The 23,913-nt window shown below is 33.6% G+C and overlaps 1 protein-coding gene across 1 annotated transcript; it reads right to left on the reverse strand.

The window, feature by feature from the left end:
- Positions 1–6,418: 6,418 nt before the first annotated feature.
- On the reverse strand, positions 6,419–21,828 carry LOC134273996 (P-selectin-like; the record flags this gene model as incomplete). Its single annotated transcript, XM_062756226.1, has 8 exons — positions 6,419–6,595; positions 6,794–6,866; positions 8,322–8,479; positions 9,021–9,197; positions 9,983–10,159; positions 16,696–16,872; positions 21,388–21,564; positions 21,658–21,828. Coding segments are annotated over 8 exons (1,287 nt in total), but the record flags the coding sequence as incomplete, so codon positions are not given.
- Positions 21,829–23,913: the final 2,085 nt, after the last annotated feature.

A 23,913-nucleotide genomic window follows, 5' to 3' on the forward strand; every position in this document is an offset into this window, starting at 1 on the left:
TTGTATGGCAACCGTGAGCGACTCATTACAATTATTTTGAAAGTAGAAATCACTTTGACACATTGCAAGGAATAAACATTGAAAGTTTCAAAACGATTGCCTGAGTAGTTATTGAGAAAATCGAAATTAAAGAATTTTAACTTTCACCTGGTTTCCATGGCAATAATCGATTATATGAAAATTTTAAATACGAGTTGCAGAACTACAGATACTAATCATTAAAATAAGAAAAGTTTCATGACGAACGTTTAAGGGACCAGAGAGAACACTCTCGGACAAAATTTGTCGCTTTTTACAGGTTTCCATGGCAACGGTAGACATATTGGAACTGAACGACCTCACTGCACAACTACAACCAGTGATCGTCCTTGAAGGAAAGTTTCAGGAAGATTGTCCCAGCCATCTCCGAGAAACAGCCTGGATAAAAAAAACATGCGTACAATATCAATATGTCGTCCCCGACTTCGTTCGGGGCGACATAATAATAAAAGTGAAAAAGAAACAATAGAATAATAGAAGGGTCTTCCGTTGGAGACGGAAGACCCTAATAATAATAAAAGTGAAAAAGAAACAATAGAATAATAGAAGGGTCTTCCGTTGGAGACGGAAGACCCTAATAAGAAAATTGAAAAAGAAACATAAGAATAATAGAAGGGTCTTCCGCTGAAGACGGAAGACCCTAACTAGAGCAAAGCTCGTTGCAAAGCAACGAGAAGGTCTTCCGTCCTGTTTGACCGGAAGTAACTTTCATTTTTACAGAAATGAGTAATAGCATCCTAAAATTGTTTAAATCCACTTAATCTATGTCATTTAATGCAAAAATGAGCCATTTTTTGCTACTTCCGGTTTGACCGGAAGTGACGACGACGGACGGAAAATTAATTTTTTTGCTTCCAGGAACAGATGTTACCCAAAAACTTGTCAAGAATGGCAAAATATGCGTTTTCCGACTACTTTCTGTTAAGCCGGAAATGACGTCACCGGACGTACTTTGACAACCTCAATAGATTGAGCTTGACATTTTGAAAAACTTTGCTTCTTTGACATATTACAAATTCTCAATACTTTTTGAGATATGAAGGAAAAACTTTTTGCCCCTCTTGGCCCTTAATTTTATGGGCCAACCCTTTTTCTGAGATGTTATTTTAAAGACATTCTAATTCTGCATTTTTAGTTTTGAAGATAAAAAGCAAAATGTGAGTAATTTTTGGCTCTTTTAAGCGTTCTAATTTTTGACCCCTATACAGGCCATTTTGAATAGAGAAATCGAAAAACAAAAACCGATGTGCACAACTTCAATCCTTCTATTATCTTAAATCAGTAAAATTTCTGCTCCATCTTTAGCCGTCTCTGAGCCTTTGTCTGGAAACGAAAGTCTATAAATTTTCGTTTAAAGAGAAATAACTCAAAACCAGAAATGACTTTTTGAAGTTTTTGACAGCATTTTGATAGAATTAAGTAACTTCTAGTATCTTTGAAAATTTAAGCGAAATCAATTGAGAATTGAGGCTTCAAAGTTGGCGTCTAGGAAGTAGAAGAAAAAAAAGAATAATAATCTTTAACAACAGAATCAGTTGAAGGTCTTCCGTTGGAAACGGAAGACCTTTATGAATAATAATAATATGAAACAGAGTAAAAACTAGAGCAAAGCTCGTTGCAAAGCAACGAGAAGGTCTTCCGTCGTGTTTTGACCGGAAGTGACGTCAGCTAAAAGAAAGCAATGAGCTTAGTCGTCTCCAGTCACTTTATAATTTCAATTTTGCATCAAAACCTTAAAAAAAATAGCTATTTTTTGCTACTTCCAGTTTGACCGGAAGTGATGTCGATGGACGGAAAATTAAGTGTTTTGTGCTTTCTGTGATATATATGTTACTCAAAAACTTGTCAAGAATAGCAAAAATATGCATTTTCTGACTACTTCCGATTTGACCGGAAGTGACGTCGCCGGACGCATTTTGACGACTTCATTAGAATAAGCTTGACATTTTGAACAATATTGCTTATTGGATGTATTACAAATTCTCAATACTTTTTGACATATCTGGAAAAAACTGTTGGCCCCTCTAGATCCCTTAAGTTAGGGGTCAGCCCTTTTTTTCTAGACATCATTTAAAAGATCTTGTAATTCTGCACAAATTTTGTTCTTTATGTTTTAACAAAATATTTTTAGTTTAGAAGATAAAAAGCAAAATATGTGTAAATTTTCGCTCTTTTAGGCTTTCTAATTTTTTACACCTATATAGCACCATTTTGGATAGAGAAATCGAAAAACAAAAACCACTATGCACAACTTCATTCCTTCTATTATCTAAAATCAGTAGAATTTTTGCTCCAGCTTTAGCAATCTCTGTGCCTTTGTCTGGAAACGAAAGCCTATAAATTTTCGTTTAAAGGGAAATAACTCAAAACCGCAAGTGACTTTTTGAAATTTAAGATAGCATTCTGATAGAATTTAGTAACGTCTATCAACTCTGAAAATTAGAGCAAAATCCATTGAGAAATGAGTGAAATATGAGGCCTCAAAGTTGGCGTCTAGGAAAAGGAAAAAAAAAAGAATAATAAGAATAAACTTAATCATCAGAATCAGTAGAAGGTCTTCCGTTTGAAACGGAAGACCTTAACAATATGTTCCCCTCCGTTTGGGGAACATAATGATCCATCTATTGGTTAACTCAAAGACTATGATATTGTAAGGAAGTTCTGGTTTATGAATTAAGGTAGGACCAAATAGATAGGTCAAATTTTTCCTCAAATTCAATTTTTCTGAAACTTGATATTTTGTTCTTGGATACAGAATCTCTCTCTTTATATGATATGAAAGAAATTCAACCGCACATTTTTTGCCCACATAGTCTGAAATATGGCCTTTCAGACCCCTGAAAGGAGTTTGTGAAATCAGACATTCGACTTGAGAATGAGCCTTATATCAGAATTTTTACTGATCTATTGCAAATTTGTGTAATACTTTTAATAAAGATAACCTTTTAGTTACTTTAAATCAGTAAGTCACATTGATACTGGAAAATTTGGGTAAAATATTAAGTAAAAAAGAACATACATTGTGTCAGAAACTGAAAATTCACATGTAAATATACGACAGCATAAGTTTTCTTAAGAGAAAATGTATAATTCAATTTTTACAAAAAATAACAGAATGATTCAAATGGGTCCTAGAATAAAATGTGTAAAAATAAAGAAAATTGAACCGGTGGTTTCAGATATTCTGGTGATTTAAAACAAAATCAATGGCAAAAAACTTAAAGATTCAGTAGATGACGTCACAATATTTGACCTTTGACCCCTTGATATGACCTTGACCTTTGTAGTACATAAAGAATAGAGCTCGAGACTCCTTATATATGTGTCCAAATATCAGCCCTCTACTATTAATGGAACAAAAGTTGCACTGCATTTTATAACACACTGTTACATGCTTGTTATTGCACTTAGATAGCGTAAACACATTCCAAAGTGTAAGCTCCCAAATGACCAAAATATAGGATTCTCTGATGTTTTCACAAAATATAACGCAAATTTGCCAAAATTTATTATTTTTCTTTCATGGATCATTCATTGTTGTCAGTATTACTCTTTTTTCCTCCAGTACTTTTTAAGAAATGGGTTAAAATAGAATCCACGGGTGTTTTGTCCTACCTTAATTCATTTCTACAAAAGTTATACTTCTCTTTTCTGTAAGTATTGTTTATCGCATGCCCGTTTATTAAATGCATAATTTAAATATCATAGTTTTGTTGTCTAATGATAAGATGTTACATATGTACTATTCTCTAATATCTAAAAGAGTATAAATACATTTTATTCCTTTTGAATACCAGGACCTGTAGAATATTGTTTGGTTTTAATTTTGAAATTGCTGTTATTCCATAAGGATAATTTCTTAATTTAGGGACATTCAATTCATAAATATCCACTTTAACATCCTCAGCTACTTGAGGTGTATATAATATTTTGTTAATTTTTCATCTTCATCTGGAATATAGATTGTTTTTTTTGTTTCCCTTTTTAAAACTGTACTTTGATAATATTTGGGTATTATTTTATTTGTAAAATGTGTACTTTCAAGTTTAAAAAGACCATGTTGGATTTTTACCATCACTTATCCATTTTGCGCTTGAACTTCTCATATTACCCAAACACTTGATTCTAATGCTTTTTAGCTCACCTGAGCCAAAGGCTCAAGTGAGATTTTCTGATCAAAATTTGACCAAACTTGCTACAAAGTATCCTTGGGTAAAGGGGATTCAAGATTTTTCAAATGAAGGGCCAAGCCCTTTTCCAAGGGAAGATAATAATGAATAAGAAAAAAAATTGGCATTTTTAAAAAATCTTCTCAAGAACCACTGGGCCAGAAAAGATGAGACTCAAGTGGAATCATCCTTAGGTAGTGTAGATTCAAGTTTGTTCAAATCATGACCCCCAGGGGTAGGTTGGGGCCAAAATGGCCGATCAAAGTTTTACATAAGGAATATATAGGAAAAATCTTTAAACATCTTCTTCTAAAAAACCACTGGGCCAGGAAAGATGAAGATCATATGGAATCATCCTCAGGTAGTGTAGATTCAAGTTTGTTCAAATCATGACCCCCAGGGGTAGGGTAGGGCCAAAATGGCCGATTAAAGTTTTACATAGGTATATAAAGGAAAAATCTTGTTCTCAAGAACCATTGAGACAGGAAAGATGAAACTCAAAGTTTTACATAGGAATATATAGGAAAAATCATGTTCTCAAGAACCATTGAGACAGGAAAGATGAAACTCCTGTGGAATCATCCCCAGGTAGTGTAGATTAAAGTTTGTTCAAATCATGACTCCCAGGGGTAGGGTGGGTCCAAAATGGCCGATTAAAGTTTTACATAGGAATATAAAGGAAAAATCTTGTTCTCAAGAACCATTGAGACAGGAAAGATGAAACTCATGTGGAATCATCCCCAGGTAGTGTAGATTAAAGTTTGTTCAAATCATGAACCCCGGCGGTAGGGTGTGGCCAAATGGCCGATAAAAGTTTAACATAGGAATATCAATGGAAACTTTTTAAAATCTCCTTTTCTTGTACTTTAAAACCATGCTTAGTGATATTTATAGGGAATTCGAATCATCCTTAAGTAGTGTGGATTCAAGCTTTGTTCAAATCATGACCCCCTGGGGGTTAAAATCCCTCCCCCCTCAGTAAACTTTCAGTTCTGATCTGATGTGGGCTTTTTCCTAGCCAATTGCTCAGGTGAGCGATGTGGCCCCTGGGCTTCTTGTTTCTCTTCAGCATTCGCTGTAACTTTATTTTCATTTTTTCCGAGTTCTTTCATTTCATTACTGAAGTCTTTTTCTTTTTTCACCTCTCTTAGTTTTTTTTATATAAACTGCGTATGAATTTTTTTTTAGCTCTTATCTTCATTTGAAATGGTGTTAAAATAATTGGTCATTTATAGTAAATTGTATTTCGGACTTTGATATTTCATTTATACTAGATTTATAAACTGGCAATGTATTTAATATGATTGAAAACTTTATTTTGATTTTAGTATATTATAGGTATTATAGGTATTTTCAGAAAGCATTATCTTTCCATGTAGGAAATCACTGAACTTAAAGGTCAGTAAAATTTATCAATGATTTGATATATAACTCTCAAGAATATGAGTTTTGTGTATCATTCAAAAATGAGTTGAATACAAGAGCAAAGTCTAACCGCAAGCAGTTGTGTAGGAGGGTTTGGTTATTTTAACTTCTAAGTGAAACTTTTTATAAATATCTATTAAATTTGGAAAATCTATTCGATCGAGTAATTTTGCTTTGGCTTTTGGGTCATTTATATTTAAATAATCAAAATAATCTTTGTTTGGGCCAAGTATACCCTTCAATAATAAAATCACCTACAATAATTGATTCATTGTCAAGTTTGGTTATTACTTTTGGCAAATTCTAAAAAAAATGCAGGAGAATTTTCATTTGCCCCATATACGTAACAACATGCATATCAAACTCCTTTTCATATTTTCAACAATAAAATTTATTGCAAGAAAATTGATAGCATTATCTAAAATTTGGCCATGGACTGCTAAATCAAATTTATAATTAGGGCATATTTATCATAAATTAAGTCATAGAAGAGTAAAAAAATTATTGCAAATTAAAATTTATGAGTGTTGTAAATTGTACATTAGAAGAAATATATAGACAACATTTTTACATGTACATACACTTTCATAATTTATCGATCATCTGCTCAAAATGGCATCCGAGATACAATGAATGTAAGGAGAAGTAACGGATGATTAATTAATTTCTTTTACCATCAATAAACGTTACATAAAAACTTTAACGACTTGATAACAGTACTTCTTTGGCGAAAATATATGGATTTAAAGAAATTATAAACTATAATAAACATGGAATTTCCTTACGTTTGCATAAAGCATCGGTCGTTTTGCTCCAGGTGCCGTTTGTGGTACAAATAATGTGTGAAGAAGTGACGGAAGATTCGTAACCCGTGTCGCACGTGAATGAACAGTTACTTCCTATTACTCTTTGGCATTCTGACCCTAGTGTTCCATTAGGGATTGTTGATACACACTGTTGTACTGAAAAATAAATATTCTTCCTATGAAAAGATTCCTAAAAGTTTCCAATTTCTGTTTTGAATTTTTTCTCAATAAAGTATTTTAAGGAAAACTAAATTACCGCATAAATCAGTAGTATCATGACTCCATTCCACACTTGTGTTGCAGGTAATATTTGGAAAAGAGGGATTAATTTCAAAAGGACTGGTGCATTCATACCAACAAGTTTCTCCAAGGTTTCCACGACAATTGACGAGTTGGCCATTTTGTATTGTTTTTGAGCAGGTAGAACCTTCATTAACATTGAGTTGATTTACATTTAACTTTTACAAAGTAATATTTTGAATTATTGGTGTTTGTTTACAATTTTTTATAATCTATATGATCTTTTAAATAGAAAAATACAATTTTTTTCATAATTATTCGCATCGTAAATCTGAAAGTTACCCAACACACTTATTTAATAATTAAATCCTGTGTAAGTGCAAAAAGGTCAAGAAAAGTAGATTTGGTAAATAACCTATCTCTCGTTAGTTTGCCTTGAAAGGTCAATATTTTTATCACTTTTTATAACCATTTGGATATGTTATTCATCATATTAAAGATTGAAAATTTTCTGACAAAAACTTCTGAAAAATATATTTACATATTTAGGGTGGAAATTGATTAATAAAAATAGACTTCATTTGCCTACATTTTATTCAAAGTGGACTTATCTTTTATGTCAATTGAATGAAAAAAGAATTTATTATTGAGAAATATTGCTTAATACTGCTCAGTCAAGAAAATCTATAATCAACAATGTTTAAAAAAGTTTTTTTTTTCGTATTCTCTTTATGACAAGTACCCCTAAAAATCACTGAAAATGTGAACTCGTAATATGTAATTAACAATCCAAGTTTCAAGGCTGCACTACATTAGAAAACATGTTATGTGTTTTCAACTGATTGATAAGCAAGTGCTATTTTATTATTTTGAAAGTTTGAAATCTTGTGACAAAGACTTTTTCGACATAGGTTCTACCTTTACATATTTAAGCATGTAAATTATCGCATTTATCACCATATTGTGATAAATGCTTTCAATATCAGTACTAGGGCGATAACGCGTGCGTTCTAATGGTAGTGGTTAAACGTCATCGAGATGACGCTGATTGTCATAATCTACCGAAAAAGCTAGAAGGGCAGACAAGTTGCAAAATTTCACCCACCCACCCTTCCGTAAAAGTTGTGTACTTATTTTTGCTGCTTTCTTCTGTAATTTCAGTGACAGAAGCCTTTTCCTAAATGGGAAGTGATGTGTATGTGGAACACCCAAGCGGTTGGAATCATAATCAAAGGAAGGATGTGGTCATTATGTACCGGTATATGGTGGGACCGTTTGGTTTTCATTGGACATTTTCTGTTGAAAAAAATGATTCTATACTGTATTTTATTGGACATTTCTAAGGTGTGATACATAATCAGTAAGTCAGCGACATTGCAATTGGTGATCATTGATGAATATGTGTTACATGAATTTACAATGTTACTGTACAGTTACTTTTGAAAGGTATCGCAAACAACAAAGATTAAAAAAAATATGTATTGAAATTTTCTAGGTTTGGGATTATGGTAACGTTCCTTAAGTCACAATCTGGGTTGGGGGCGACTGAGTTCGGAGATTACCACGAATGAGGATTTCTACCATGTCTGGCTCAAAACTCTGGGTAATCTATACTCAGTACTGGGGAATATTTGGAGGTTACCTCAGGGGGTGTTCTCCCCATATTGTTAGGTAACCTGAAGAACCAGCTTGATCTTTGTGGTTCTAAGGGCAGGTTTTTGGGGTCTACCCCTGGGAGTGTTATCCCCATGATGTTGTATTCCAGGGGAGACAGGTATAGAGTTAGAGTCTGAGTCAGAACTTGAATTCATTCATTCCATGTGGCATTCACTCTTGTTGGTAACAAGAGTCACCTATGGGTGCGCTATCGCGGCAGGTCAGAGACAGGTAGTGATTCCCTGGATTCCGCCGAGTATTTTACATCTATGTATAAATATACTTGCCACAAAATGTAATCATTATTTTCCAATAAATGTGATTAAAGATAATATTTGTTTCTATTCATTGGATCTGGGATTAATAAACCAATTTCTTTTTTTTTTTTTTGGAAAAGAATTTATTTTGCTAGCTTGAACTTAAATAACTGACCCAATTGAAAAAAGTAAAACAGTGTAGGAAAATTGTCCATCTGGTTTTAAAATTTTTATGGAACTATTTTTTTGTTATCTAGAAAATGAACATGTTTTCTAAAGATATTTTAAATATACATTGCTTCTTAATACGCACATGTAATCTGTTCAAATGCATTGTACCGACGCTTTTCTGCCAAATTTAGCTCACGAAATATTGCTAAAGAGCACATATTGTATATATGTTTAAGGTTATAAACACTTTTTCTTACGTTTGCATAAAGCATCCGTCATTTTGTTCCAGGTACCGTTTGAGGTACAAATAATGTGTGAAGAAGTGATGGAAGATTCGTAACCCGTGTCGCACATGAATGAACAGTTACTTCCTATTACTCTTTGGCAATCTGACCCTAGTGTTCCATTAGGGATTGTTGATACACACAGTTGTACTGAAAAATAAATATTCTTCCTATGAAAAGTTTCCAAAAAGTTTCCAATTTCTGTTTTGAATTTTTCTCAACAAAGTATTTAAAGGAAAACAAACTTACCGCATAAATCAGTAGTATCATGACTCCATTCCACACTTGTGTTGCAGGTAATATTTGGAAAAGAGGGATTAATTTCAAAAGGACTGGTGCATTCATACCAACAAGTTTCACCGAGGTTTCCACGACAATTAATGAGTTGGCCATTTTGTATTGTTTTTGAGCAGGTAGAACCTTCATGAACATTAAGTTGATTCACATTTAGCTTTTAAAAAGCGTATTTTCATTCTTTATTGATATGTGTTTTTTTTATTTTAATCATTTTTTCCCATGATAAAAATTTCAAAATCTTTTAATAAACATTAATAACCAAACTAATGAAAGAATTGATTGCTTGTAATATAAACAAAAAGTATTCAAATCCTGTCTTTATTAACAATAACCATATGTCATAGTAAGCAAGTAAATTATTTCCCAATTTCTTTTTGTAAGACAAAAGAATAATTTTATTTTAATTTACCTTCACACTTTTCTAGCTTGAACTTAAATAACTGACCAGATTGAAAAAAGTGAAACAATGATCATGTTTTCTAATGATATCTTAAGTACTATACATTGCTTATTTATAAGTCCATGTAATCTGATCACATACATTGTATCGACGATTTCTGCCAAATTTAGCTCACGAAATATAATTGCTAAAGAGCACATAATGCATACATTTTAAGGTTATAAACACTTTTTCTTACGTTTGCATAAATCATCGGTCATTTTATTCCAGGTTCCGTTTGAGGTACAAATAATGTTTGAAGAGGTGATGGAAGATTCGTAACCCGTGTCGCACGTGAATGAACAGTTACTTCCTATTAGTCTTTGGCAATCTGAATCTAATGTTCCATTTAGGATTGTAGATGAACACAACTGTACTGAAAAATAAATATAATTCCTACGAAAAGTTACAAAAAAAGTTTCCAATTTCCTTTTTGAATTTTTCTTAATAAAGTATTATAAGGAAAGCAAACTTACTGCATAAATCTGAAGTATCATAACTCCATTCCACACTTGTGTTGCAGGTAATATTTGGAAAAGAGGGATTAATTTCAAAAGGACTGGTGCATTCATACCAACAAGTTTCTCCGAGGTTTCCACGACAATTGACGAGTTGGCCATTTTGTATTGTTTTTGAGCAGGTAGAACCTTCATTAACATTAAGTTGATTTACATTTAACTTTTAAAAAGCGTATTTTCATTCTTTATTGATGTGTTTTTTTTTTTTAATTTTGATCATTTTTCCCATGATAAAAATTTTAAAATCTTTTAATATACATTAATAACCAAACTAATAAAAGAATTCATTGCTTGTAATATAAACAAAAATTATTCAAATCCTGTCTTTATTAACAATAACCGTAAGTCATAGTACATGTAAGGAAGTACATTATTACCAAATTTCTTTTTTTAAGACGAAAGAATTTTTTTTAATGATAATTATACCTTTATACTTTCCTAGGTTGAATTTAAATAACTGACCCAATTGAAAAAGTAAAACAATGAGCATGTTTCTTTTATGATATTTTACACAGCTAATTGTGCTCTATACATACGTTTATTAAACGTATGTGACACGCACGTGAAGTGAACGTGAAAAAGCACCACGCATGTTAAACGTACGTTTTCACACGTTTGACTACCATGCCATCATGTATGTTCAACGTACGTATTGACTACCATACTGACACATACACGTTTCACACGTACGTTATTTTTACGTTTCACATATATGAATAACGTACATGCAACGTGTGTGTAAGATGATTCTCATAACATGTATTTAATGTGGTTGTTATTTGTGTTTGTTATTTGCACTGCTCAAATGATAAGTACTATACATGTGTCAAACAATGTTAAACATCAATGAAACACAATTATGTGCAATTTGAATAATTATTCAATTCATGCATTTGATAATTTCCCTCAAAGGCTTTCTGGTTCTAATTGCTCTTTAAGGAATCAAAACAAATGACATTCAGATTAAAACGAATTTAATTTCGAGTATGTTAATATCAATTAATTCTTCTCCAGTTCTCTTTTATCTGTAAAGAAAAAGAAAATATTAAATGCATGGAATACGGGAAAACACATAATTGTTTTCCTGAACATTATTAATATCAACATATTAATCTTGGTTAATTCCCTGTAGAACTTAAATATAAATGCTAAATAACAAAAAAAAAATTAAGTATTCATAATTTTGTTCCTTTAAACTATTTTTTTCATTATACCCTCAAATATCTACCTTGAAATTCTCTACCTAAAAATTCTTAAATAGCATTGATGTGTGGGTGAACTCAGAAAGAAAAGATGTGTTGGTGAAATACTGATACCCCAGTATGCCATCTTATGGTTGAAGTTATCCGAGTACAAGTCAAAGTCAAGGTCAAAGGTCAAAATTGTTGATATCCAAGGAAGGTTTTGTCACAAAGAATAAACCTGTGAAATATGAAAGCCCTACTACTATCAGTTCAAAATTAATGATCAAAGTTAAAGCTTTTAACAGTGGGTCAAACTACATGTAGACGTTCAAGATCAAATACTTTAATTTATACCCATTGAAAGGTCTTGTCACAATAAATACACAAGTGAAGTATAAAGCCCTAGCATCAACTGTTCAAAAGTTATGGCCAAGATTCAAGTTTTGAAACTTTCTTAAAAGTGGGTCATACACAAAGTTCAAGTCAAAGGGTTAAATTTGGTGATGCGGCAGAAAGGTCTTGTCACAATGATTACACAGGATTGTGAAATATGAAACTTTAAGACTTTCAACCACTAAAATGGTATGGCCATGTGAAAAGTTTTTGCAGACAGACAACCAGGACAAAAATATACACATGTACCCCAGAATCATTAATTAATGAATCAATGCATTTTCAGTATATAATCAATTAAGCTGCATGTGCCTTTACATCTGATCCACCTACCCAAGGGCTATGAATTTCTTAATGTGTTTAATTTTTAGTAGGACTCAATGCTAATTACAATCTTGCTTACATTTTGCTTGATGTCCAATTAAAAAAAACACAATTTTGCATAATTTTGATGGGGTTACCTTCCCTTAGATTTGGGGGAGGGGAGGGGGAGCTGTAAATGTTCTAATGTTACCAGACAGCGCACAGTGTTTGACGATGGACTAAAAAAGTATACACCTATTTACTGGCTATGAGGACAATAGCTAGTTTATGGTCCCCCTTGACAGCAACTACTTACCAAGATGCAGCCGAGAAAAATAGTTTGGTGTCGAGGGAGATGATAAACTAGCTATTTTCAGAATACTCAGTAAATATAATTATACTGAAGCTGACTTTACTTATATTTTACGTCCAATCTTGATGAAACCAGAAGAGTTTCGAAATGAAAAAAAATTGAACTTCCTCTCTGCATTAATCTTTTATAGCTTTGCATGGATCCATCTGATTTTGTGTGCTTTCCAAGTGTGTACCTTTTTGTCCTTAATGTTAACAAGAGGCCCACGGGCCTTATAGGTCATCTGAGTACTATGTAACAACTTTCCAGCGATTGTTAATGTGTAGACATTGTTCTAAAATTTACTGGATGCCTAAAATTATAATTCCTATCATAAAACAGACAGGGAGTATTGGGGAGTAGGGTGAACATTTTTTTCAATTAAGTGTAAAATAATTTTTCTGGCTGATACAAATGATACTACATGCCTGTATATATTTGTATATTCTTGCCTTTTAATAGTTGAATTTTTTTTTTATTTCTTCAGCTTATTGTTTATTTCTTCCTCAAATTGACTTCACTTCTCCCATAGTTTTATTCATCACATCTGATGCATAAGCAACCCTTTTCTGAAGAATGATGCTTAGACTGTAAGCTAAAACAGAGACCTAAACAATTTCCCTGGCAATATGCAATAGCTACCATGGGCAGTTAAAAGCCTGGGGGAGGAAAATAATTTACAGTTACTTTTGAAACGAATACATAATTATCTCACCAGCATGTCATTGTGCAACAAAGTCGTCAGCATTTTATTTGTCCTTTGAACGGGTGAAACGTTTGAATTGCACTCTTATCGATGAATTTTACACTAAACCAAGCATTCTTGAATCATTATCTTCTCAGATCAAGCTTTATTTACCCGCCGTTTCCTCGTTAAACCGGAAGTGCCAGTTCGTAAATTTGAAATCTCGATCCCGACTCAAATTTGACATCGGAAAATTTTTTTTTTAATTTTTTTCTGAAAATTCAAAACCTTGAGCGGAGGGTTTGTAAAACTAAAAATAAAATAAATCTCGGCCTTAAATATATAATTAAATCATTAGCATATTAACCAGGGGCAAAGTATAAGATGTTCAAAGAATTCATGCATTTCACTATATAATCATTAGAGCCCCACCCTAAAACAAGAACCCCTGACCCTTGGGCCATAAAATTCACAATTTTGGTAAAGGCACTCTTGCTTATCATAACTATGTACTTAGTTTGTTTATTTAATACCCAGGAGCAGAAAAGAAGATTTTCAAAGAATTCATGTATTTTCAATATATAATCAATAGAGCCCCGCCCTAACACCAGAACCCCTGACCCTGGGGCCATAAAATTCACAATTTTGGTAGAGGCACTCTTGCTCATCATAACTATGTACTTAGTTGGTTTATTTAATACCCAGGAGTAGAGAACAAGATTTTCAAAGAAATAATGCATTTTCACTACATACTTATTTAGCCCCTCCCTTGCACTAGAACCCCTGACCCCAGGGCCATGAATTTCACAATTTTGGTAGAGGACTCATTGCTGATTACAATCATGCAAACAGTTTGACTGCTTGTTGTCCAGGAGTAAAGAAGAAGATTTTTAAAGATTGCATTAATTTTAGTGGTTTTGGCTCCACCCCTCAGGCCCCAGGGGGGGGGGCAGGGATTATGAAATTCACAATTTTTGTTCCCCTTCACCCATAGATGCTTTGTGCAAAATTTGGTTGAAATTGGTGCAGTGGTTGCAGAGAAGAAGCTGAAAATGTTCAAATGTTAACACACGACGCACGACGAACGACGAACAACGCACGACGACGGACGAAAACGGATAGCAATAGGTCACCTGAGTTTACTCAGGTGACCTCAAAAAATATATGATAAACAAATTGCATTCCAAATTTTTCCTGAAGAGTTTCAAGTTAATATTTGCAAGTCTAAAAGCTATGTGATCAGAAAATCTTTAATATTTCTTTATGTATTACCAAAATCATGATTATGCTGGTTAAACTTTCAAAACTGTTTTGAAGTCCATTCTTGGCATTTGCTGATTAAGGTGTTTACAAAGATGGACTTCAGCCACCATCCTGGTGTGCATTTTTAAAATCACGTGGAAATTCACAATCTGAAACAAAGAACTCAAGATTTATATTCATGAGGATGAAAAAAGGCAGACATCTAAAGATAAAACATAAACCGTTTAATATTGCCCTGAAAGATAATAATTCCTTTACAACTGTTTACCATGTTTACTGTAAAAAGAAATACATGCGGTAAGTGGAACTTACCATCAAATTGTTTTTTTTTCTACATTTTATTTTTTAGGTTCAAATTTTTTTTCAATAAATACTTAATTGTTATTACAGTATTTTTAAGCTTCACCTGTATTTTGATATAACGTGCCCGTGTTGATGGGTACACCTGGGTGCTGACCAAGATAGCTCTGTCTCACTGCGTTAACATGGTCAATAATTTCCTATTTTGTAACCCAAGTGTTCATTATGGAATATACTGGGAAAAAACACACCCCTTAGTGCAACCCACAGTCATAAAGTAATAAAATAATTGTTGCTTTCAAGCATTCCTTGTCGTTAGCTAGGCACTTGAATTGCAGACGTCAGAATTCTAGAATAATTTTTACACTCTACAACGGCCGTCACTGCTATACAAATGAAATCTGGATTCATCAGTTTACAGAATATTGGCCCAATCTTGTATTCTGAATCGTAGATGTCGTCTGCACCACGCTAGCCTAGCGGTACGATGACGTTGAAGCAGTATTGGGCGCATAGCTGGACGTCTTGGTCTGATGTTGCGCTCGCGCAGACGATTTCGCACAGTTCTTGGACTGATTGGTCGAAGTCCGGGAATGCTTCGAGCAGTCAAACTTGCAGTCTGGAAACGATTTCTCAGGTGTACGAGTCTAATGTAATTGTCCTGTCATCACGACGTCACGCGAGGACGCCCTGAACGTGGTCTATCCCGAGTATTACTAGATTGATGAAAACGTCTCCATAATGACTAGATGGTGTTTCGATGAACTCCAAAGTGTCCTGCTACGATATTTTGTGCCATTCCTGCTTGAAGCATTCCAACAGCAATATTACGTTGGTTTTCGCTGAGTCGTAGCATGACAGAATAGTAAATTTGGTCAGAACTGAAGTGCTTTCCTTAACGAATAGAGTCTAAATAAACGTTATACAGTCAGTTTTTTCTCAAAACAATTTTAGCCAGTAAAACCCATGCGTACGAACACGTCAATAAACAAAACGTGCTCACTAACCATGAAAAGTCCGTGCAACTGAGTCGGGTACCATCCGATATTGTTAAAAAAACATCACCTTTATCGGTTGTTTATATTGTATTAATATAAACGATAAATATATAATTGTTTTACTAAATCTTATAATGCACTGTTTCTTTTTTCCGCTACTATAGAAGATTTAAGGACCCTTTCCAAACATTATAGCTTTTCACACACATGTAAAAAACCTTTTTAATGTATATGTAGCATGTGGCTGATAATACACATACTATTCATCAATGTATATGTGTAATTTGAGCTTTATAAGACAAGTTGACCATAATTTATTAGTGTATATGTAATGTGTGGTTTATGATAGAATGATGTAAACTATACGTGAAATTTATGCTTTATAAAACATATGAACTGTACGTTCATTAACGTATGTGTTACATGTGTTTGACTATACACATGTAAACCATGCGTTCATTAAGGTACGTGTAACATGTGGTTGACAACACACACGTTAACCAAAAGTTTATTAACGTACGTGTAACGTATGGTTGCAAATAACATATGTTACACGGACGTGAAATATACGTAACACATACGTGTATTCCAAACGTAGTTTCACATACGTTGTGTGAAACGTATGTCGTCACACGCATGTTAAATGTACGTTGTGCCACATATGTGATACATGTGTTTGGAAGACACGTATGTGTTGCATACGATTCACGTACGTGTAACATATGTTATGTGCAACTGAACGTTAAACGTACGTGGTTCAATTAGCTGTTTAAGTATACATTGCTTGTTAATACGCCCATGTAATCTGCTCACATACATTGTACGGACTCTTTTATGCCAAGTTTAGCTCACGAAATGTTATTGCTAAAGAACACATAATTTGTGCATGTTTAAGGTTATAAACACTCTTTCTTACGTTTGCATAAATCATCGGTCATTTTGTTCCAGGTGCCGTTTGAGGTACAAGTTATGTGTGAAGAGGTGATGGAAGATTCGTAACCCGTGTCGCACGTGAATGAACAGTTACTTCCTATTACTCTTTGGCAATCTGACCCTAGCGTTCCATTAGGAATTGTTGATACGCACAGTTGTACTGCAAACAATGATTTTTTTTTAGAAAGAAACGTGTTTGATTTCCTTTTCTATCGCCGTATTTAATGAACATTTTAAGAAATGTAAACTCACTGCATAAATCTGTAGTATCATGACTCCATTCACGATTTGTATTGCAGGTAATAGTTGGAGAAAAGGGATTTATTTCGAAAGGACTGGTGCATTCATACTGACATGTATCTCCAATATGTGCCCGACAATTGATGAGTTGACCCTCTTGTATCGTCTGTGAACATCTGGAACCTTCACAAATATACAGTTAATATGAAATTAGATTATGTGCAGCGTAATATATGAGTCTAACAACTACTAATAGAACTGTCAATCAGCACTAAAATTAATGATGGATTGTATTTGCTGACAATGTCATTTTATCGACCAAAGAACGTGCAAGAAGACGAATCTAAATGAGACTTCTTGATTAAACAGCTTGTTTGTCAATTAGATACCTCGTTTTGGAAATTGTTTATACATATACGTAGAGGTAGAGCTAGCTCTTGCGTATCGAATTAATTACGAGTTGTTAACCCTGTATATCGGTGATAAGAATATTTTGCTGCGTAATTCAGCGAAGTTGACAAATGAAAAAAAAATAAAGTCATCAATCCAAAGATAGTATTACTTTTAAACAGGGATTGATTTATATAGTTCTGTTAATTGATAGCTATAGTTTAATGTAAGATCATGCTTTATATAAAACTTCGTTTAAGAAATGGTAATTTTGTCACATTATATAAAAAATACATAAACTAGCTTTCCTCATAATATTTTATTTATTTCTGTTGCTTTCAGAAACAAGGTAGATATCATCTATACCATAAGGTACATAGCATCTATACCATAAGATATTTTCCATTTGTCAATATATCACAAAATAAAACAACAAACAAAACTGCCAAATGAAAGATTTTTACAGTGTATAATATTTTGATAAAATTTCGCGAGATGTTGCAAGAAAGGCCTGGTCGCATATACATATGGGGTGTAAATAACGGCTAGCCCTAAACGTTCAAAAATTATTGCCAAGCAAAAAGTTTTTAAAAGTACCTCAATGTCCAAGGTCAAATGGTCTATTTTTTTTGGTATCCAATAAAATTTCTTGTCAGAAGGATTACACCTGTGAAGTACGATAGTCCTAATCCTTAATACCATTCAAAAGTTATGACCAAGGTTAAATTTTTTACAACGTAGGTCAATTTTAAGACAAAGGTCAAGGATGTTGGCATCAACTAAAAGGTCTTATCACATAAAATAAATATGTGAAGTATGAAAGTCCTAGCACCAAACTTTCAAAAGTAATTGCAAAGGTTAAAGTTTTAAAAATGTAGGTGAAACTCCAAGGTCAAGGTCAAAGTTGCTGGTATCCAAGGAAAGATCTTGTCACAAGAATTACAGATGTCAAGTATGAATTAAAGCCCCAGCTCTTACCATACAAAGTTATGGCTATGGTTAAAGTTTTTAAAAGGTAGAAAAATCTGCAAGGTCCAAAAGTCAAAGTTGTTGGTAATCAACAGTAGACCTTGTCTCAAAAATACTTTCGTGAAGTATGAAAGTAATAGCACCATCTGTTCAAAAGTTATGGCTAAAGTAAAATGGAGTTTTCCACTAAAGTATTGTAGCTTGGCCCCTTTCTTCACCCTTATTTTACAGACTTTACTTGAGGATATAGTATTATTTTTCTTTTCATGGTTTATATCATAATATTTCCATTTCTTATTTTTTTCTCTGTGATAACTCTTTGAAAGTTGGGGGAAGTTTATTCTTGATAATTCTGCCGGCATGTAAATTAGGCAGGTCGATAGGTCAGCAGCTAAGGAGGCCTTATACGCATGCAAATCTCGTGTGCATCTGTCTCGGTGTCTGACGCTTAGGAGGCCAAATATGCATGTAAATCTTGTGTGGCTGCCTTTGTGTTTGACGTCAGTGTGCGAGGACTATTGAAATTGGCATGGAAGTCCTCGTGTAATTTAAATCTATTGGTCTTCATTTTTAAAGTCTAAATCTACAAATTTGTTCCACAATGAAATGGAAATATAAGGAATCGCTGTCTAGTTAGGAGAGTATGCCAGGGACATCAACAATAGTGGGAAACATGGGATAATTTTAGCATAACGGGCTTCGCCCGTTATGCAAATTATCCCATGTTTCCCACTATTATTGATGCCCTGGCATACTCTCCTGACTAGACAGTGATTCCTTAAGGACTTCTAATTGAAATTTGTACAATCATTATTAATGACTTTGAGTATTACGTAATACAAGCCAATTTTCATCAACTACTGCACATACAAATTTCGGAACGTTTTCTTTCAAACAGAGTGCTGTTTCTCTCTTAGTTACAAATGGGCGGAACATTTAAATTAGGCACTATATAAAGGAAGACATGGTCATCGAGTTGTAGCCTGAGATAAGAAATAATAAACAACATACGATGGGTAAAACTAAGAATTTAGTTTTGCATTATTCGTGTTCTTCGTAACTTGGGATGGAAGAGGTGTCTTCTTTTTGTTCTTAAGGTATTTTGGTCGGAGTTTTGAAAATACCTCGCTAATCACGTTATTATTTTTTTTAAATCTATCATTGTTGAATAAAATGTCAAAATATTTTAACCACTCTATTAATTTTCTTTTATATGATAATTTTAAAAGTACAAGCGATCGAATAAATTAAGGCAAATACACACAGAAATACTAACTCGTTCTTTTGTAAAGGGGGAGCTGAGAAAAAATAAACATGAATAGGTACTCGAACGAAAGTTTGATAAAGCAATAGAAAAATAGGAAACCCTCCAAAACGTGAAAAAAAAATCGTTTATGTAGGGGTTGGAGTCAAACTATTACTCATTTTGATTTGAAAAATTAAACATTAACATTAATATGAGGGTTGGGTTTGTGTAGAAAAACTCAACATTTATCTCTGAAAAGAAGGGCCACCTCTCCCTCTGATACTACCTGCTTGACATGTATATTTATTTCTTAATTTTGATCTAAATTCTGCAATGAAATATTCCGAAATTTCTCGCTTATTGATTAATACATTGATACATGACGTGTATAAATACATGGATTATACATATGTATATTTACATCCACTGAAAATTTTCTCCTATATTCCTTAAGAAAAGGCATTGCGTTAATCACTGCATGAGCTACATTAGGTATGTTGCCTGTACAGATTTCATGTTCAGTGGCTGTTCCATCAATGAAACGTATAAAGACGATCGCATCATTAATACAATAATTAATCATTTTGATCCTACTTTAAATGATTATATAAACAGATATTAATATAAACAATAACATTTCTTTCTTTGTTTGTTATAACTGAAATTAACGGTCGCAGCTATTGCAGAAAAAATTACATAACCCGCTAACGCAGGTTATGTATTTTTTCTGCAAAGCTGCTTCCGTTATTTCCAGTAATAACAAACAAAGAAAGCATTTTATTGTTTAAATAAACAATAAATACTTCAAAACAGTTGTTGGAATAATCAAACATAATTATTATACTTCACAAGGAGTCCTTCCTATAACAAATATCACAAGATTGGTAAATGAAACTCCAACTCAATAATCATCTTCATAGATGCATTAAGGTAAAGACTGATAGATAGAATTCGCATTTTAGCACGTGCTGTTTTTCCGGATTCCGCAACGCCGCCAAATAATAGTTGTTATTTACATAATATTGTCTCTTCGTTTAAAAGACAAAGTTTCCATACATATTAAATTTACGGTTCTCAAAATTGAAGCAACTTCATCAGAATTACGATGGAAGTGATATTAAAACCGACCATGAACACAATTTTGGCGAAACTACTCCTTGTGCACTGCATGCACGGCACCACGTGGGTGCCGGTACATGGGTATCTGCGCTTAATGTTGTTTTGAATAAAAGACCATGACCCTGCAGATCGATGTTAATTGGTATGATGGAAGTAGACAAAAATGCAGAACAGTTTTATTTTGTTTGCAGAGTCCGTGAGATACATCAGGTGAGTATTTACGACAATGGTGCATGTTTGTTTACCAACACTGGGTTTGGTGAACATGATAATTAAAGTCAGAATTGGAAAATTTTATATGGAAAAATATTAAGTAACCATAAGTTAATTAACGTGCGTGTAACGCATGGTTGCCCATAACATGTTATACGGACGTGAAACGTACGTAACATATACATGTATTCCAAAACGTACGTATGTCGTCACACGCATGTTATATGTACGTTGTGCCACATATGTGAAACATGTGTTTGGAATACAGTATGTGTTACATACGATTCATGTACGTGTAACATATGTTATGTGAAACCATACGTTATAGACGTACGTGGTACAATTAGCTGTGTAAGTATACATTGCTTGTTAATACGCCCATGTAATCTGCTCACATATATTGTACGGACTCTTTTATGCCAAATTTAGCTCACGAAATGTAATTGCTAAAGAGCACATACTTTATACATGTTTAAGGTTATAAACACTCTCTCTTACGTTTGCATAAATCATCAGTCATTTTGTTCCAGGTGCCGTTTGAGGTACAAATAATGTGTGAAGAGGTGATGGAAGATTCGTAACCCATGTCGCACGTGAATGAACAGTTACTTCCTATTACTCTTTGGCAATCTGACCCTAGTGTTCCATTAGGGATTGTTGATACACACAGTTGTACTGCAAACAATGATTTTTTTTTTAGAAAGAAACATGTTCAATTTTCTTTTCTATCGCCGAATTTAATAAACATTTTCAAAAATGTAAACTCACCGCATAAATCTGTAGTATCATGACTCCATTCACGATTTGTATTGCAGGTAATAGTTGGAGAAGAGGGGTTTATTTGGAAAGGACTAGTGCATTCATACTGACATGTATCTCCAATATGTGCCCGACAATTGATTAGATGACCCTCTTGTATTGTCTGTGAACATCTTGAACCTTCACAAATATACAGTTAACATGAAATTTAATTAAATGTCATGTGCAGCGTACATGTACCTTTACTGCTTCTAATTTAAAAGATCATTATTAACTAGATCTTTTTGTGAAACACTGATGCCCTTGTTTCTCAAATGCAATTCAAACTCCATGGTCAAGGACAAAATGATTTGTATCCAAAGGAAGAACGTGCAAAAAATCTAATCTAAATGAGATGATATCTTGTTTCATTAACTTGTTTTTCATTAAGAAGAAGGCATGGTTTTAGCTTTATTGCGCCCTAAAAATGTAATGGCATCAAAAAGTTTAAGCACTGGCTTAAATATTAGTGAAATAAATAAATCAGGAAAGAATATGGCATGAATGCTTACCATTCTGCAAATATGACGTCATTAACGTGAAGCATTTCTCTATTTTCAAAAGACTCAAAATGGCAAATTTCAAGGGTGATTTTCCTTTAGAAAACAGTGTCCACAGATGTCGCCTACGTTATTTTTTTTATATTTTGTGCAAAATTCAATAACAAGTCACATATCTCTAGATTTTTTTGGGCGATGCCTGTGGACAATGTTATCTGAAAGAAAATTCCATTGAAAATTGGTGTCTTCTGCAACTTCTTAAGAAAAAACGGGAAAATGCACATGTTTATGTCGTCATAATTAGCATTTAAAATCACATGTGAGAAAAATGACTTATATTATTTTTCTTCATTGAATTTCAATTATTTAAAAAGCATGAGTTTTCAATTTTTACACCAGTTTCCAGATTCATTTTTTAGAAAATCACAGGGCAAAATTTATATGGAAACCAAACCTTCTTCTTTGGATAAAGTTCATATGTAAAACTTGCCCCTGCGTATATAGTAATATGGAAGATATCAACCCTGTTTGTCGGTAAAAAAAAAAAAAAAACATTATTGCCAGCTTTTGCGAGCTTTTCTGATCACAATTTGTCCGATGTCTGTCGTTGTCGTTGTTGTCGTTGTTATAAACTTTTCACATTTTCGACTTCTTCTCAAGAACCGCTGGGCCAATTTCAACCAAACTTGCCACCAAGAATTATTGGGTGAAGGGGAGTCAAGTTTGTTCAAATGAAGGGCCAGGCCCTTATTTAAGGGGAGATAATTAGGAATTAATGAAAATTTGGTGGTATCTTTTAATCTTCTTCTTTTCAAGAATCACTGTGTCAGGAAAGATGAAACTTATGGGGAAACGTCCTCAGGTATTATAGATTCAAGTTTGTTCAAATCATGATCCCCTGGGGAAGGGCGGGGCCACAATGGCCGACCAAAGTTTTACATAGAAATATATAGGAATATAATTAAAAATTCTTTTTCTCAAGAAATTTCAAAGCCAAGATTTGTTCTGGGATTACTTTTGGATTTAAACTTTTCAAAAATAAACCAATTTCTACTTTTTCCTAGCTACAGTGCTCAGGTGAGCGATGGGCCTCTTGTTAATGAATATCAAAGAAATTTGTGACAGGTACCCAATTCACAGCTTTCGTAAACATCGAGTGCAGGTTTGTCCAAAGTCGAGATCAAAATATACTATTGAATCATTTTTATTCGTGGGGGCCAATGTCCGTGGGTAGCCAAAAATTTCCTGGTTCCTGGGGACGTAATTTCGGTTGTAACAATTTCTATTTCGGTTTTCCTCCAAAGTTAAAACAAAGAAGGATAACTCCGTCAATGTTGCTTATTTAAGTTATCTCTCTTGTGAACACAAAAATGTACCGGCGGCTTGCACCGACAAATTACAGCCGTGAGGTCGCAGTTAATTATCAGTTAATAATAAAATAAACTAAAATCACAATTTTCTTAATAATGAAATAAACTGAAATCACGAAAATTTTTCTAAACCAAAACCATTTTTAACGATTTTGATTGTAAACTGTTTAACGTCGTCTCGAAACATATTTTTCACTTAGATGGAGACGTCACCACTTGCTGATGATGAGCTGAAAATTGTGACCTATGCTCGGCATTCAAGGCCATTGAGCAGGTAGGGTTCTCTTTCGTGCCAACACCTACTGCGACAGTAGTACCTCAGTTAATACGGTCTCATCCGAAGGACCTGTCTCCAC

This window comes from Saccostrea cucullata, unplaced genomic scaffold, assembly GCF_032062105.1.
Source record: "Saccostrea cucullata isolate Sc308-1 unplaced genomic scaffold, CSIRO_AGI_Scuc_v1 ctg7643, whole genome shotgun sequence".
NCBI lineage: Eukaryota > Metazoa > Mollusca > Bivalvia > Ostreida > Ostreidae > Saccostrea > Saccostrea cuccullata.